The 19,389-nt window shown below is 38.3% G+C and overlaps 1 protein-coding gene across 2 annotated transcripts in view; it reads right to left on the reverse strand.

Moving 5' to 3' along the window:
- The window catches only part of CHM (CHM Rab escort protein), a 272,466-nt gene that overhangs the window by 191,358 nt on the left and 61,719 nt on the right, over positions 1-19,389 (reverse strand). For both annotated transcript variants that reach the window (XM_030305231.1, XM_032592095.1), the window contains exon 4: positions 18,978-19,102. In XM_030305231.1, coding sequence (XP_030161091.1) covers positions 18,978-19,102 — 125 coding nt within the window. The remainder of the gene's footprint in view (positions 1-18,977; positions 19,103-19,389) is intronic.

A 19,389-nucleotide genomic window follows, 5' to 3' on the forward strand; every position in this document is an offset into this window, starting at 1 on the left:
AACTGTTATTCAGATAAGATTAAAAATAAAACCCAAAGCCTCACCAACACTACTAGGGCCAAACCAGTCAGTATGGCCCACAAGTAAGCCCAATACTACCCCGAGGTCCACAAATAAGGGTACTAATCCTCTGGCCACTCAGGTGGTCACTGTAACCGGGACTACTCCAAGAAAACCCCCAAAAATTCAAACCCCATTCAAAGATGACCCCTTATGGGTAATGATGAATACCACTTATAAGGCCTTAAACCATACTAAACCCAATGAAACAGAAGCTTGTTGGCTGTGCTATTCCACAAAGCCTCCATTTTACGAGTCAGTAGCAATAGTAGGAAATTATAGCACTGCGAACAACTCAGATGCTTGCAGTTGGGGACAGAGAAGACCCGGCCTCACACTACCAGTGCTTACGGGGAATGGGACATGTATAGGAACAGTGCCAACAAAATATAGCCACTTATGCATAAGTAACAGAAATATATTCAATACTTCAGAAAACTGGATTATTCCACCAAATAACTCATGGTGGCTTTGTTCTTATGCGGGATTAACCCCTTGTCTCTACAAGGATATGTTCAATCAGTCAGAATTCTGTGTAATGGTAATTGTGTTCCCAAAAATCATATACCACACAACTGAGTATGTAGACCAGATGTGGATAGCACCCAAAAGAGTAACTAAGAGAGCACTCATTACTGCAGGGGCTCTAACACTAGCCACCATATTCGGACTCGGGGCCATCGGAACAGGGACAGGGATCTCGGCCTTAACTATACAAAACAAGGGATTTAGTATACTTAGAGAAGCGGTTGACAAAGATATGAAAAGAATTGAAACTGCCATCACTTCGCTTGAAAGGTCCCTAACCTCCCTCTCGGAAGTAGTTTTACAAAATAGGAGAGGATTAGACCTGCTGTTCCTACAGCAAGGTGGTCTCTGTGCAGCACTAGGAGAAGAGTGTTGTTTCTATGCTGACCACACAGGAATAGTAAGAGATTCTATGGCCAAGGTCCGAGAAGGGCTAAATAAACGAAAAAAGGAAAGAGAACAGGAGGCTGGATGGTTTGAATCCTGGTTCAGTGCGTCCCCATGGTTAACTACCCTGCTCTCCGCTTTACTCGGGCCTCTAGCCATCCTACTTCTCGCTCTCACATTAGGCCCCTGCATCATAAACAAAATTATTAATTTTGTCCAAGACAGGTTCAATGCTGTACAATTAATGGTCTTACGAACTCAGTACCTACCGCTAGAGACATTACAAACAGAGGCTTAAAAGACCCAAGATTGGCTCTTTAGGCACAAGGAAAAGGGGGGAATGAAAAGAACAGCTTTAAATCCAAATGACAGCCCTGCCTTAGTTTAAAGCTAAAGTTCTCTTTTCTGCTTATTATGGATCTTTGATAAGAAATACAATTGCTGAGAAGTCTGTTTTGCTTGCTGTTTGCTACGAGCATTGTGAGGCCTTTCCTGAATGTAACCCGCTGTGTAGTAGAATGGGTTGTAAACCTTCCTAAATGTAGTCTGATATGTAATGGAATGAGTGATTATACATAAACTAACCGGCATTTCTCGCTTCTGTAAACCTGCTTGCTTAGCACATTCCCCACCTACCCTACCCCCTTCCCCCTTTTTTCCTCCCACAAGTAACGGACAAAGCCTTCCCGCCAAAGGACAGACAAAGGATGCCCAATCAGAGAACAACAAATGTCCTTACTTTAAAATCAACTAATCAGGCCCCTCATAATTTGAAACCTCCCCTGTGCTATTTGTCTCTGTCTATAAAAACGCTGTACCAACCCTGATCGTGGCCTCTTGCGTCACCGGCGACGAGTGCGCAGAGGACCAGGTTCGAACCTGCAATAAACGACCCTTGCCGCTTGGCTTTGACTTACGACTCTGGTGGACTTTTGTGGGAGGTTTCGGAACTTTGGGCATTACACTTTGAGGACAGTATCACCCTGATACCAAAACCAGATAAAAACGCCACAAAAAAAGAGAACTTCAGGTCAACATCTCTGATAAACATAGTTGCAAAAATCCTTGATAGCAAACCATATCCAACAATACATTTAAAAAATCATACACTACAATCAAGTGGGGTTTTTTCCTGTGATGCAAGGGTAGTTTAATATTTGCAAAACAATTAACATGACACATCATCACATCAATAGGAGGAAGAAAAAAAAACATATGATAATTTTCAGAGATGATGAAAAACACATTTGACAAAGTACAACATCCATTCGTAATAAAAACCCTGAACAAAGTAAGTCTAGAGGGAACATACCTCAACAGGATAAAGGTATTATATGAAAAACCCAGAGCTAGGATCATCATACTCAATGGTGAAAAATTAAGAGCTTTTCCTGTAAGATCAGGAACAAGACAAGGAAGTCCATTCTCACCACTTTTATTCAGCATGGTACTGGAAGCTCTAGCCACAGCAATAAGAAAATAAAAAGAAATAAAAGGCATTCAAATTGATAAGACAGAAGTAAAACTTTCACTAATTGCAAATGACATAGTAGTATACATAGAAAATACTAAAGACTTCACCAAATTATTGCTAGAATTGACAAATGAATTAAGTTGCACGATACAAAATCAATGCACAGAAATCTATCGCATTCCATTACAATAATAAAGCAAAAATAATAATAACGAAGCAGCAGAAAGTGAAATTGAGAAAACAATCCCATTTACAATTGCACCAAAAACAATAAAATATCTAGGAACTTAATCAATAAGGTGAAAGAACTGTACTCTGAAAACTATAAAACAATGATGAAAGAAATTTGAGACGATGCAAAGAAATGCAAAGACATTCCATGCTCATGGTCTGGAAGAACAAATATTATTAAAAATTCTGTACTACCCAAATCAATCTATATAGATCTAATGCAATCCCTATAAAGAGCAACAGCATTTTTCACAGAACTAGAACAAACAGCCCTAAAATCTGTATGGAAGCACAAAAGAGCTCAAATAGCCAAAGCAATCTTGAAAAAGAAAAACAAAACTAGAAGTATCACAATTCCAAACTTCAAGTTATATTACAATGCTGTAGTATTCAAAATAGTATGGTACCGGCAAAAAAAATAGACACATAGGTCAATGGAACAGAATAGAAAGTCCAGAAACAAACCCACGATTATATGGTCAATTAATCTTCAACTAAGGATGAATGAATTTACAGTGGAGAAAAAAAACAATCTCTTTAACAAATGGTGCTGGGAAAACTAGGCAGCAACATGCAAAAGAATAAAACTGAACCACTTTTTCCATCATACACAAAAATAAATTCAAAATGGATGAAAGACCTAACTGCATGACTAGAAACCATAAAAATCCTCTTAGAAGAGAGCATAGGCAGTAACTTCTCCAATATTGGCCAAAGCAACATTTTTCTAGGTCTCCTAGAGGCAAGGGAAACAAAAGCAAAAATAAACTTAGGGACTACATCAAAATAAAAAGCTTCTGACAGAGAAAGAAACAACAAAACTAAAAGTCAACCTACAGAATGGGAGAAGATATTTGCAAATGGCATATCCAATAAATGGTCAGTATCCAAAATATACAAAGAACTTATAAAACTCAACACCCCAAAAACAAATAATCCAATTAAAAAATGGGTAGAAGACATGAACAGACATTTCTCCAAAGACATACAGATGGCTAACAGACACATGAAAACATACTCAACATCACTCATAATCAGGGAAATGCAAATCAAAACTACAATGAGATACCACCTCACACCTTTCAGAATGGCTAAAACCAAAAACACCAAAAACAAATGCTGGCAAGGACATGCAGAAAAAGAAACCCTCCTGCACTGCTGGTGGGAATGCAAACTGGTGCAGCCACTGTGGCAAACAGGATGGAGACTCATCAAAATGTTAAAAATAGAACTACATTACACTCCAAGAATGGTACTGCTGAGTATTTACCCAAAAATACAAAAACACTAAATCAAAAGGATACATGCACCTCTATGTTTATACCAGCATTATTTTTTTTTCAATATATGAAATTTATTGTCAAATTGGTTTCCATACAACACCCAGTGCTCATCCCAAAAGGTGCCCTCCTCAATACCCATCACCCACCTTCCCCTCCCTCCCACCCCCCATCAATCCTCAGTTTGTTACCAGCATTATTTATAATAGCCAAATTATGGAAGCAGCCCATGGGTCCATGGATAGATGAATGGATCAAGAAGATGTGATGTAGATCTATAATGGAATATTATTCAGCCTCAAAAAAAGAATGATATCTTGCCATTTGCAACAACATGGATGGAGATAGAGACCAAAATGCTAAGCAAAATAAGTAAGTCAGAGAAAGAGAAATACTTTATGATTTAACTCATATGTGGAATTTAAAAAAACAAAATAAATGAGCAAGTGAAAAGAAAAAAGAGAGACAAACCAATAAACAGTTTTAACTATAGAGAACAAATGGATGGTTACCAAGCTGGGACGTGGGTGGCAGGACAGGTCAAATAGGTGATAGGGAGCAATGAACACACTTATCATGACAGCACTGAATATTGTATAGAATTGTTGAATCACTCTACTGTACACCTGAAACCAATATTACACTGTATATCAACTGGAATTTTTTTTTTTTTGAGACAGAGCGCGAGTGCACAAGAGCAGGGGAGGGAGGCAGAGAGGAAGACAGGGAGGGAGGGAGGGAGAAAGGAAGGAAGAGGGAGGGGGAGAGAGAGGGAAAGAGAGAGAAAGAGAGAGAGAGAATCCAAAGCAGGCTCCACGCTCAGCACAGAGTCCGACACAGGGCTCTATCCCACGATGGTGAGGTCATGACCTGAGCTGAAATCAAGAGTGCAATGCTCAACCAACTGAGCCACCCAGGTACTCCTAACTGGAATGTATTTTAAAGTTTTTATTTAAATTCCAGTTAACAGAGTATAATATTAGTTTCAGGGGTACAATATAGTACTTCATCACTTCCATACACCACCTGGTGCTCATCACAAGTGCATTCCTCAATCCCCATCACCTATTTAACAACCCCCCCACTCACACCCCCACCCTGTCACCCACCACCTCTGCCACTCACCTTCCCTCAGGTAACCATCCCTTTGTTTTCTCTAGTTAAGTAATTGGAATTTAAATAAAAACTTTAAAAAATGCTCAACAAATTCTGCAATTTCTGCAATGACCAACCCTACTGACCAACCCACCTCCTCACCTCCCCACTTACTTATTCTTCTACATGTTTAAACCACTTTTAGTTGGGCACTGTGTCACTTGCAGCCAAATCAAACTTATTCATACACAGTAATAAAAAACAGCTTCCTCTAAATTGTATTACAGGTGATTTTTCATTTTTAAAATTTATTCTTTTTCCTTATTGAGATTACTCAATTTTTGCCAGGAAACTCATGTTACTTATATAATTTTTAAGTTAAAATTTTAGAATCCAAACTAATAAAAGGAGAATTTTAGATTACTGTTAAAGTAGTATCTTTATTTTGTTATCAACTTGAGAGCTGGTTCATTTGAAAATCTAAGAGGAAAGTTTTCATCCTGCTTTTTAACATTATCATGCCAGAAAAGGAGAAAAAATGTTCAATATTTGAAAACAAAAACAAACAAGCAAAATAAGACAAAAACCAGGGCAGAAAAATACAAGTTACTGTCAATACCTCAGAATGATAAAATCTCTTCTTGCTAAAGAAATTACATGGCATTATGCAATTAACAGGCAACAATCCTTTATCTAAGAATTCTTTGGATTTGTGTAACTAAGGTGGGGATTCCTGTCTTGTGCCTTTTCATCCTGTTGAATATTTAAAATAAGAAACAGTAGCTGCTTTTACTCCCTCATGTAAACTACAAAAACCCATGGTGTATAAACTACAGTCACAACTAAAGGATACTGGATTCACCCCTTACTTTGTAACACTGGGAGTTAGGCATTTTTAATTCCTCATTACAGATTTACTACTTTACTAAATAGTATTCTGGTAAAGTAAGGAAGTAAATGTACCTCTTTAGGTACTAGTCTTCACAAAGGAAATACTTTATTCACGTGATGCAATGGTTCTCTTGTTGTGTGTAAAATACAACATGAAAAAATGGAAACAAAACAAGCTTCTGAGTTAGACAGACATGGCTTCAAACCTTGGCTCTGCTATCTCTAGCTCTCCCAGAGCTTCAGTTTATTCATCTGTGATATACACCAACATCTCATGTACATGGCTACACTATAGACTGAATGAAATAAGATATGTAAAGCACCAAGTTATAGCAGTTGCCACATACACAATGTCCAATAAATGCTAGTTCTTTTTCAGTTCTTTTCCATAAACCAATTACATAATTACAAAATTTGCTTCAGTGAAAAAAAAATCTATGTATAGCAAAAGTATTTTTGGCTCAAACTGGATATTATCATACTTATTTCAAGCAGCATTCAGGATAATAAATCTCTGATGTAACAAAACAATCTGGATAGTTCTTGATGGACTGTGATATGTGGGCAAACGTTATGATAATACGTTTATCACTACAATTTCTATTTTAGTATTTAGACCAATTTTTCAATAACCAAAAGTACTAAATTTAATGTTCAAAAAATCACTAAAACCTTTAAGGTTGAACACTTCAGAATTACTTCTGAAAACAAGTAAACTCAACAACAACAAAAAATAATGCAGTATCCTATATGTTTATATCAGAGGCTGGGGTTACTGATTTTCCATGTACTTTGAGGTATTTTCCAAGCAGTGGTGATGAGTTTGCACTGATTTATTTGCATCCTTGTCCTGGTCTTTTTGTAATCAAAAATTAAAAATCAAGAGACAACTGGTTATGGCTACAATACTGTTTATAGCCATGAGATATATATTCTATTCTCCCTTGACAAAATAACAAGCGGCATACGTGAGGATCTAATCATAGATTTTGGACTAATAACATCATCTCTATAAATTAGCTAACACATCTGGTCTAAAATCAGAAAACAAGTCATATGTCATTATTCATATTATTAAAAAGCTGTAGTTACATGATATTTTGGAAATTTAGCAAAATACTGAAAACAGTATTCTATATTATGTAGTGTATCAAGGACTGAAGTTTGACTTCTATTTGTTTGAAGCAACAAGCTATAATAAAATCTTGGTATGAATGACCAATAAAGTGTAGGAATTCTGATAACCTGTCATTTGATCAGATTGTGGATTTGATGTGCACATCTAGTGTACAAAACCAAGAAAATTAGCAAGTGAGAGATCCTAATGATTGACCACCATTAGGATAAAATTACAAAGCCATCAAGAAGTTATAACCTCCTTTCTGAAAAAAGAAAAAATGCTCACTTAAGTGAGGCTAAGGATAAGTAGAAAACACAATTAACCTGAGGTATGTGGCTCTGTACAGAAAAACACATGACTCCCAATAGGAAATAGACTCTTTAAAAAAAGCCAATGAAGAGGAAGACATAAAACTGTTCCTTTTTGTAGAAGACATGACTGTGTACATAAAAATCCCAAGGGATCTCTAAAAAAAAATCCCCAGAACTACTAAGTGAATTCAGCAAGATTTCAGGATTCAAATCAATGCATAAAAACCAACTGCATTTCTAAATACCAATAATGAACATATGAAAGCCAACATTAAAAAGACAATTCCACTTATAATTGCCCCACAGACAAGTAAATACTTAGGTATACAAGTAACAAAACATGCACAGAATTGAGACTGTGACAATTACACAATTCTGTAGAAAGAAATCAAAGTTGACCTACATAACTGGAGAGACAAAACTTGTCAATGAAATAGAAAACTCAAAATAAAAAGGTATCAATGCCCCAAGCTGATTTAGCATTAATGCTATGCAATTCCAAAAAAATTCCAACAACATTTTCTAGACTTAGAAAAGCTTCTCAAATCATTTACATGGAAAGGCTCAAACTCTGGAATAGCTAAAACCATCTTGACAAAAAAGAATAAAATTTGGAGGAATTATTCTACCTGATTTTAAGTCCTAATATGTAGCTGCAGTAATCAAGACAATGGGGTACTGGTGTGAGAAAAGACCTACAAGTCAATGGAATAGAACATAAAATCCACAAATAGACTCATCCAAGTACAGCCCACTGATTTTTGAAAATATGCACATTAATTCACTGGAGGAAAAACAGCCTTTACAACAAATGGCACAACTGGATAACCATATGTAAAACAAAAAAATTAACATTGACCTAAACCTCAAACCTATACAAAAATTAACTCAAAGTATATCAAAGTATATTATGGACTTAAATGTAAAACATAAAACTATAAATTAAAAAAAAAAAATAAGAGAAAATCTTCGGGATCTATACCAAAGAAAAAAGTGATAAACTGAACCTCATCAAAATTTAAAACATTTCACCTACAAAATACCCTGCTTAAAGAGAATGAAAGACAGGCTAAGATATGGGGGAAATATTTGCAAACTATATACCTAACAAAGGACACATATATAAAACATATAGAGAACTCTCAAAAACCCACAAGAAAAAGCCATTCAAATTACAAAATGAGCAAAAGAGCAATCCTTATCAAAATAACACCATCATTCTTCACAGAGCTAGAACAAACAATCCTAAAATTTATATGGAACCAAAAAAAGACCCCAAATAGCCAAAGCAATCCTGAAAAAAGAAAACCGAAGCTGGAGGCATCACAATCCTGGACTTCAAGATGTATTAAATACAAAGCTATAATCATCGGAAAGAGCTCAAATGTCCATCGATGGATGAATGGATAAAGAAAACGAGGTGTGTGTATATATATATATATATATATATATATATATATGTGTGTGTGTGTGTGTGTGTATGTGTATATACGTATATATGTATACATATATATATGCATATGTGTATATACGTATATATGTGCACATATGCATATATATATGTATACATACATATATGTATACATATATACGTATATACACATACACACACACACAATGGAGTATTACTCAGCAATCAAAAAGGATGAAATGTTGCCATTTGCAACTACGTGGAGGGAACTGGAGGCTATTATGCTAAGTGAAATTAGTCAGAGAAAGACAAAAATCATATGACTTCACTCATAGGAGGACTTTAGGAGACAAAAAAGATGAACATAAGGGAAGGGAAACAAAAATAATATAAAAACACGCAGGGGGACAAAACAAAAGAGACTCATAAATATGGAGAACAAACTGAGGGTTGCTGGAGGGACTGTGGGAGAGGGGATGGGCTAAATGGGTAAGGGGCATTAAGGAATCTACTGAAATCATTGCTTCACTATATACTAATTTGGATGTAAATTTTAAAAAATAAAAAATAAAGTTAAATCAAAAACAAACAAAAAAAATCAACCAAAAAAAAAAAAAGCTGTAGTCATCAAGACAGTATGGTAATTCACCTCACACCAGTCAGAGTGGCTACAATGAACAAATCAGGAGACTATAGATACTGGAGAGGAGGTGGAGAAACGGGAACCCTCTTGCACTGTTGGTGGGAATGCAAATTGGTGCAGCCGCTCTGGAAAACAGTGTGGAGGTTCCTCAAAAAATTAAAAATAGATCTATCCTATGACCCAGCAATAGCACTGCTAGGAATTTACCCAAGGGATACAGGAGTGCTGATGCATAGGGGCACTGGTACCCCAATGTTTATAGCAGCTCTTTCAGCAATAGCCAAATTATGGAAAGAGCCTAAATGTCCATCAACTGATGAATGGATAAAGAAGTTGTGGTTTACATACACAATGGAATACTACGTGGCAATGAGAAAGAATGAAATACTGCCTTTTGTAGCAATGTGGATGGAACTGGAGAGTGTTATGCTAAGTGAAATAAGTCATACAGAGAAAGAGACACCATATGTTTTCATTCTTATGTGGATCCTGAGAAACTTAACAGAAGACCATGGGGGAGGGGGTGGAAAAAAAAAAGGCTAGAGAGGGAGGGAGCCAAAACATAAGAGACTCTTAAAACTGAGAATAAACTGAGGGTTGATGGGGGGTGGGAGGGAGGGGAAAGTGGGTGATGGGCATTGAGGGGGCACCTATTGGGATGAGCACTGGGTGTTGTGTGGAAACCAATTTGACAATAAATTTCATATTTAAAAAAAAAAAAGACAGTATGGTACTGGTACAAAAATACGCAATCAGATTAGTGGAACAGAATAGAGAACCCAGAAATAGACCTGCAAACGTATGGCCAGCTAATCTTTGACAAAGCAGGAATGAATATTCAGTGGAATAAAGAGAGTCTCTTCAGCAAATGGTGCTGGGAAAACTGGACAGTGACATGCACAAGAATGAACCTGGACCACTTTCTTACACCATACACAAAAATAAACTCAAAATGGATGAAAGACCTAAACGTAAGACAGGAAGACATTAAATTCCTCCAGGAGAAAGCAGGCAAAAAACTCTTTGACCTAGGCCACAGCAACGTTTTACTCAACACGTCTCCAGAGGCAAAGGAAACAAATACAAAAATGAACTACTGGGACCTCATCAAAATAAAAAGCTTCTGCCCAGTGAAGGAAACCATCAGCAAAACTAAAAGGCAACCGATGGAATGAGAGAAGATATTTGCAAATGACATATCAGATAAAGGGTTAGTATCCAAAATCTATAAACTTATCAAACTCAACACCCAAAAACCAAATCCAGTGAAGAAATAGGCAAAAGACATGAATAGACACTTCTCCAACGAAGACATCCAGGTGGCCAACAAACACATGAAAAAATGCTCAACATCACTCATCATCAGGGAAATACAAATTAAAACTACAATGAAATACCACCTTACTCCAGTCAGAATAGCTAACATTAACAACTCAGGCAACAACAGATGTTGGCGACGATGCGGAGAAAGAGGATCTCTTTTGCACTGCTGGTGGGAATGCAAACTGGTGCAGCCACTCTGGAAAACAGTATGAAGGTACCTCAAAAAATTAAAATAGAACCGCCCTATAACCCAGTAATTGCACTACTAGGTATTTATCCAAGGGATACAGGTATGCTGTTTCAGAAGGGCACATGTATCCCAATGTTTATAGCAGCACTATCAACAATGGCCAAAGTATGGAAAGAGCCCAAATGTCCATCAACGGATGAGTGGATAAAGAAATAAATAAAATGTACACACACACACACACACACACACACACACACACACACACATAATGGAGTATTACTCAGCAATCAAAAAGAATGAAATCTTGACATTTGTAACTACGTGGATGGAACTAGAGGGTATTATGCTAAGCGAAATTAGAGAAAGACAGATATCATATGACTTCACTCATATGAGGACTTTAAGATATGAAACAGATGAACATAAGGGAAAGGAAGCAAAAAAATATAAAAACGGGGACAAAACATAAGAGACTCTTAAATACAGAGAACAAACAGGGGGTTGCTGGAGAGGTTGAGGGAGGAGGGGTGGGTTAAATGGGTAAGGGGCATTAAGGAATCTACTCCTGAAATTATTGTTGCACTATATGCTAACTAATTTGGATATAAATTAAAAAATAAATTATTTTTAAAAACTTAATAGAGGGAGAGACAGGAAGATGGCGGCGTAGGAGGACGCTGGGCTCACCGCGCGTCCTGCTGATCACTTAGATTCCACCTACACCTGCCTAAATAACCCAGAAAACCGCCAGAGGATTAGCACAACGGAGTCACCGGACCCAAGTGCAGACGAGAGGCCCACGGAAGAGGGTAGGAAGGGCGGCGAGGCGGTGCGCGCTCCACGGACTGGCGGGAGGGAGCCGGGGCGGAGGGGCGGCTCGCCAGCCAAGCAAAGCCCCCGAGTCCGGCTGGCAAAAGCTGAGGGGCCTGACGGACTGTGTTCCGACAGCAAGCGCGACTTAGCGTCTGGGAGGTCATAAGTTAACAGCTCTGCTCAGAAAGCGGGAAGGCTGGAGGACAAAGGGAGGGTGAGCTGCGGAGCCCCCGGACAACAGAGCTCAGTTTGGCGGGGAACAAAGGCGCTCGCCAGCGCCATCTCCCCCGCCCATCCCCCAGCCAAAATCCCAAAGGGAACCAGTTCCGGCCAGGGAAATTGCTCGCTCCGCCCAAACACCCAACTCTGTGCTTCTGCGGAGCCAAACCTCTGGCAGCGGATCTGACTCCCTCCCGCTGCCACAGGGCCCCTCCTGAAGTGGATCACCTAAGGAGAAGCGAGCTAAGCCTGCCCCCCCACCGCCTTGCACCTTGCCTTCCCACCCCAGCTAATACGCCAAATCCCCAGCATCACAAGCCTGGCAGTGTGCAAGTAGCCCAGACGGGCCACGCCACCCCACAGTGAATCCCGCCCCTAGGAGAGGGGAAGAGAAGGCACACACCAGTCTGACTGTGGCCCCAGCAGTGGGCTGGGGGCAGACATCAGGACTGACTGCGGCCCCGCCCACCAACTCCAGTTATACACCACAGCACAGGGGAAGTGCCCTGCAGGTCCTCACCACACCAGGGACTATCCAAAATGACCAAGCGGAAGAATTCCCCTCAGAAGAATCTCCAGGAAATAACAACAGCTAATGAGCTGATCAAAAAGGATTTAAATAATATAACAGAAAGTGAATTTAGAATAATAATCATAAAATTAATCGCTGGGCTGGAAAACAGTATACAGGACAGCAGAGAATCTCTTGCTACATAGATCAAGGGACTAAGGAACAGTCATGAGGAGCTGAAAAACGCTTTAAATGAAATGCAAAACAAAATGCAAACCACCACAGCTCGGATGGAAGAGGCAGAGGAGAGAATAGGTGAACTAGAAGATAAAGTTATGGAAAAAGAGGAAGCTGAGAAAAAGAGAGAAAAAAATCCAGGAGTATGAGGGGAAAATTAGAGAACTAAGTGATACACTAAAAAGAAATAATATACGCATAATTGGTATCCCAGAGGAGGAAGAGAGAGGGAAAGGTGCTGAAGGGGTACTTGAAGAAATTATAGCTGAGAACTTCCCTGAACTGGGGAAGGAAAAAGGCATTGAAATCCAAGAGGCACAGAGAACTCCCTTCAGACGTAACTTGAATCGATCTTCTGCACGACATATCATAGTGAAACTGGCAAAATACAAGGATAAAGACAAAATTCTGAAAGCAGCAAGGGGTAAACGTGCCCTCACATATAAAGGGAGACCTATAAGACTCGTGACTGATCTCTCTTTTGAAACTTGGCAGGCCAGAAAGAATTGGCACGAGATTTTCAGTGTGCTAGACAGAAAAAATATGCAGCCGAGAATCCTTTATCCAGCAAGTCTGTCATTTAGAATAGAAGGAGAGATAAAGGTCTTCCCAAACAAACAAAAACTGAAGGAATTTGTCACCACTAAACCAGCCCTACAAGAGATCCTAAGGGGGACCCTGTGAGACAAAGTACCAGAGACATCACTACAAGCATAAAACATACAGACATCACAATGACTCTAAACCCGTATCTTTCTATAATAACACTGAATGTAAATGGATTAAATGCGCCCACCAAAAGACATAGGGTATCAGAATGGATAAAAAAACAAGACCCATCTATTTGCTGTCTACAAGAGACTCATTTTAGACCTGAGGACACCTTTAGATTCAGAGTGAGGGGATGGAGAACTATTTATCATGCTACTGGAAGCCAAAAGAAAGCTGGAGTAGCCATACTTATATCAGACAAACTAGACTTTCAATTAAAGGCTGTAACAAGAGATGAAGAAGGACATTATATAATAGTTACAGGGTCTATCCATCAGGAAGAGCTAACAATTATAAATGTCTATGCGCCGAATACCGGAGCCCCCAAATATATAAAACAATTACTCATAAACAGAAGCAACCTTATTGATAAGAATGTGGTAATTGCTGGGGACTTTAACACCCCACTTACAGAAATGGATAGATCATCTAGACACACGGTCAATAAAGAAACAAGGGCCCTGAATGAGACATTGCATCAGATGGACTTGACAGATATATTTAGAACTCTGCATCCCAAAGCAACAGAATATACTTTCTTCTCGAGTGCACATGGAACATTCTCCAAGATAGATCATATACTGGGTCACAAAACAGCCCTTCATAAGTTTACAAGAATTGAAATTATACCATGCATACTTTCAGACCACAATGCTATGAAGCTTGAAATCAACCACAGGAAAAAGTCTGGAAAACCTCCAAAAGCATGGAGGTTAAAGAACACCCTACTAACGAATGAGTGGGTCAACCAGGCAATTAGAGAAGAAATCAAAAATATATGGAAACAAACGAAAATGAAAATACAACAATCCAAACGCTTTGGGACGCAGCGAAGGCAGTCCTGAGAGGAAAATACATTGCAATCCAGGCCTATCTCAAGAAACAAGAAAAATCCCAAATACAAAATCTAACAGCACACCTAAAGGAAATAGAAGCAGAACAGCAAAGGCAGCCTAAACCCAGCAGAAGAAGAGAAATAATAAAGATCAGAGCAGAAATAAACAATATAGAATCTAAAAAAACTGTAGAGCAGATCAACGAAACCAAGAGTTGGTTTTTTGAAAAAATAAACAAAATTGACAAACCTCTAGCCAGGCTTTTCAAAAAGAAAAGGGAGATGACCCAAATAGATAAAATCATGAATGAAAATGGAATTATTACAACCAATCCCTCAGAGATACAAACAATTATCAGGGAATACTATGAAAAATTATATGCCAACAAATTGGACAACCTGGAAGAAATGGACACATTCCTGAACACCCACACTCTTCCAAAACTCAATCAGGAGGAAATAGAAAGCTTGAACAGACCCATAACCAGCGAAGAAATTGAATCGGTTATCAAAAATCTCCCAACAAATAAGAGTCCAGGACCAGATGGCTTCCCAGGGGGGTTCTACCAGACATTTAAAGCAGAGATAATACCTATCCTTCTCAAGCTATTCCAAGAAATAGAAAGGGAAGAAAAACTTCCAGACTCATTCTATGAAGCCAGTATTACTTTGATTCCTAAACCAGACAGAGACCCAGTAAAAAAAGAGAACTACAGGCCAATATCCCTGATGAATATGGATGCAAAAATTCTCAATAAGATACTAGCAAATCGAATTCAACAGCATATAAAAAGAATTATTCACCATGATCAAGTGGGATTCATTCCTGGGATGCAGGGCTGGTTCAACATTCGCAAATCAATCAACGTGATACATCACATTAACAAAAAAAAAGAGAAGAACCATATGATCCTGTCAATCGATGCAGAAAAGGCGTTTGACAAAATCCAGCACCCTTTCTTAATAAAAACCCTTGAGAAAGTCGGGATAGAAGGAACATACTTAAAGATCATAAAAGCCATTTATGAAAAGCCCACAGCTAACATCATCCTCAACGGGGAAAAACTGAGAGCTTTTTCCCTGAGATCAGGAACACGACAGGGATGCCCACTCTCACCGCTGTTGTTTAACATAGTGCTGGAAGTTCTAGCATCAGCAATCAGACAACAAAAGGAAATCAAAGGCATCAAAATTGGCAAAGATGAAGTCAAGCTTTCGCTTTTTGCAGATGACATGATATTATACATGGAAACTCCGATAGACTCCACCAAAAGTCTGCTAGAACTGATACATGAATTCAGCAAAGTTGCAGGATACAAAATCAATGTACAGAAATCAGTTGCATTCTTATACACTAACAATGAAGCAACAGAAAGACAAATAAAGAAACTGATCCCATTCACAATTGCACCAAGAAGCATAAAATACCTAGGAATAAATCTAACCAAAGATGTAAAGGATCTGTATGCTGAAAACTATAGAAAGCTTATGAAGGTAATTGAAGAAGATTTAAAGAAATGGAAAGACATTCCCTGCTCATGGATTGGAAAAATAAATATTGTCAAAATGTCAATACTACCCAAAGCTATCTACACATTCAATGCAATCCCAATCAAAATTGCACCAGCATTCTTCTCGAAACTAGAACAAGCAATCCTAAAATTTGTATGGAACCACAAAAGGCCCCGAATAGCCAAAGGAATTTTGAAGAAGAAGACCAAAGCAGGAGGCATCACAATCCCAGACTTTAGCCTCTACTACAAAGCTGTCATCATCAAGACAGCATGGTATTGGCACAAAAACAGACACAGAGACCAATGGAATAGAATAGAAACCCCAGAACTAGACCCACAAACGTATGGCCAACTCATCTTTGACAAAGCAGGAAAGAACATCCAATGGAAAAAAGACAGCCTCTTTAACAAATGGTGCTGGGAGAACTGGACAGCAACATGCAGAAGGTTGAAACTAGACCACTTTCTCACACCATTTACAAAAATAAACTCAAAATGGATAAAGGACCTAAATGTGAGACAGGAAACCATCAGAACCTTAGAGGAGAAAGCAGGAAAAGACCTCTCTGACCTCAGCCGTAGCAATCTCTTACTCGACACATCCCCAAAGGCAAGGGAATTAAAAGCAAAAGTGAATTACTGGGACCTTATGAAGATAAAAAGCTTCTGCACAGCAAAGGAAACAACCAACAAAACTAAAAGGCAACCAACGGAATGGGAAAAGATATTTGCAAATGACATATCGGACAAAGGGCTAGTATCTAAAATCTATAAAGAGCTCACCAAACTCCACACCCGAAAAACAAATAACCCAGTGAAGAAATGGGCAGAAAACATGAATAGACACTTCTCTAAAGAAGACATCCAGATGGCCAATAGGCACATGAAAAGATGTTCAGCGTCGCTCCTTATCAGGGAAATACAAATCAAAACCACACTCAGGTATCACCTCACGCCAGTCAGAGTGGCCAAAATGAACAAATCAGGAGACTATAGATGCTGGAGAGGATGTGGAGATTCGGGAACCCTCTTGCACTGTTGGTGGGAAGGCAAATTGGTGCAGCCGCTCTGGAAAGCAGTGTGGAGGTTCCTCAGAAAATTAAAAATAGACCTACCCTATGACCCAGCAATAGCACTGCTAGGAATTTATCCAAGGGATACAGGAGTACTGATGCATAGGGGCACTTGTACCCCAATGTTCATAGCAGCACTCTCAACAATAGCCAAATTATGGAAAGAGCCTAAATGTCCATCAACTGATGAATGGATAAAGAAATTGTGGTATATATACACAATGGAATACTATGTGGCAATGAGAAAAAATGAAATATGGCCTTTTGTAGCAACGTGGATGGAACTGGAGAGTGTGATGCTAAGTGAAATAAGCCATACAGAGAAAGACAGATACCATATGGTTTCACTCTTATGTGGATCCTGAGAAACTTAACAGGAACCCATGGGGGAGGGTAAGGGGAAAAAAAAAAAAAAGAGGTTAGAGTGGGAGAGAGCCAAAGCATAAGAGACTGTTAAAAACTGAGAACAAACTGAGGGTTGATGGGGGGTGGGAGGGAGGGGAGGGTGGGTGATGGGTATTGAGGAGGGCACCTTTTGGGATGAGCACTGGGTGTTGCATGGAAACCAATTTGTCAATAAATTTCATATATATAAAAATAAATAAATAAATAAAATTAATAAAATAAAATAAAATAAAAAAAAACTTAATAGAAAAAGAAAAAAAAAAAGACCTACCCTATGATCCAGCAATAGCACTATTGGTATTTACCCAAAGAACACAAAAACCATAATTCAAATGAATACATACACCCCTATGGTTATAGCAGCATCATTTACCATAGTCAATACATGGAAATGGCCCAAGTGTCCATCAACTGATATATACAAGGAATATTATTCAGACATACAAAAAATATGAAATCTTGCCCTCTCCAATGACATGGATGGAGCTAAAGAGTAAAATGTTAAGCAAAATAAGTCAGTGAGAGATAGACAAAATACCATCACGATTTCACTCATATGTGGAATTTAAGAAAAAAAAAAGCAAATGAGCAAAGGGAAAAAAATTAGACAAACCAAGAAACAGAGTCTTAACTATAGAGAACTGATGGTTGGTTACCAGAAGAGAGGTGTGTGCAAGGATGGGTTAAATAGGTGATAGGGATTAAGGAGTGCCCTTGTCATGATGAGCACCCAGTGATGTACATATAGAACTGCTGAATCACTATATTTTACACTTGAAACTCAAATAATAGTGTATATTAACAAACTGGAAAATAAAAACTTAAAAAAATATAATGAATTCTCACTTAGAAAGAGACACTTAAAATATGACTTCCCAATATTCTCTCCTGATTTTCAAAAATGTCTCCAAATGTCATGACCAGTCATTCTGATTTTTTTAATTCAAAATTATAATTGTCCATTTTGCTACACTAAGTATTATCTAAGAATAGTGCTGTGTATTTCCCATTTTGCTATGATAAATATTACCTTTTATTTTAGTTTATTTATTTTGAAAGAGAGAGAGACAAAGTACATGCACATGAGCAGGGGAGGGGCAGAGAGAGGAGAGAAAGAATCCCAAGCAGGCTCCATGCTTTCGGCACAGAGCCCAACATGGGGCTCAATCTCACAAATCATGATAGCATGACCTGAGCTGAAATCAGAGTCGGATGCTTAACTGACTGAGCCACCCAGGCACCCTACACTGAATATTATCTCAGAAGAGTTAGAAGAACACTGGAGTAGAATTAAATTATCCTGGGTTTTAAACTTGAGCTCTACCACTATCTAGCCTATGTGTGGCCTTTTTCAAGCCATGTGACCTTAAATGAATCTCTTTTAGCTACACTGGGGATTCTGTAAAAGCTGCAACTAGTACTATGTGCTCTATCCCAGCACAGGACTGTTGTAAGACACAAGTCATTAATTTAGGATGTTATTATCATAATCATCATCTAAGCAGAGAAAACTGAAAGTTCTATTTTAAAAAAGGGAAACCATCATATCAATTCGACTTTTAGCAACCAATGTCAGTCATATGTTGGCTTCTTTTGAATACATGTGAATTAAGAAGTCATTAACTCAGTTTACCCTAAATTAATACTTTTCATACCTGGCATAACAAAATACTTCCACATGTTGAATGGTTTTGTCCTTCCTGCTAAGAGCAATAGCTTCTTCATTTTCAAGAATGTGCTCTTGCCATGCTGGATTTTCATTCACAATGTCACTGTTTTCCTAAACAAAATACAGATGAGAAATTTTAATTAAATTGAGCAACGTGATCCTCTACTTTTCTGTAAAACTGTATATCTTTCTAAATTAATGCTTTCCCTTTGATCCCATCAAAATTCTGAAGTGACTCTAGCATAGTGTACCATGTCAAAGGAAGGAGAAGAAAATTGTGTAAAAACCTATCCTATCAAAACCTAGCTCTTGTTTACAGATTTCTATCAGGATATCTGACATTTTGATGCAGTCATTGGACATTGGATGTGCCTGTTTTGACACTGTTTAAGAACTAG

Source organism: Lynx canadensis, chromosome X (genome assembly GCF_007474595.2).
Source record: "Lynx canadensis isolate LIC74 chromosome X, mLynCan4.pri.v2, whole genome shotgun sequence".
NCBI classification, from domain to species: Eukaryota; Metazoa; Chordata; class Mammalia; order Carnivora; family Felidae; genus Lynx; species Lynx canadensis.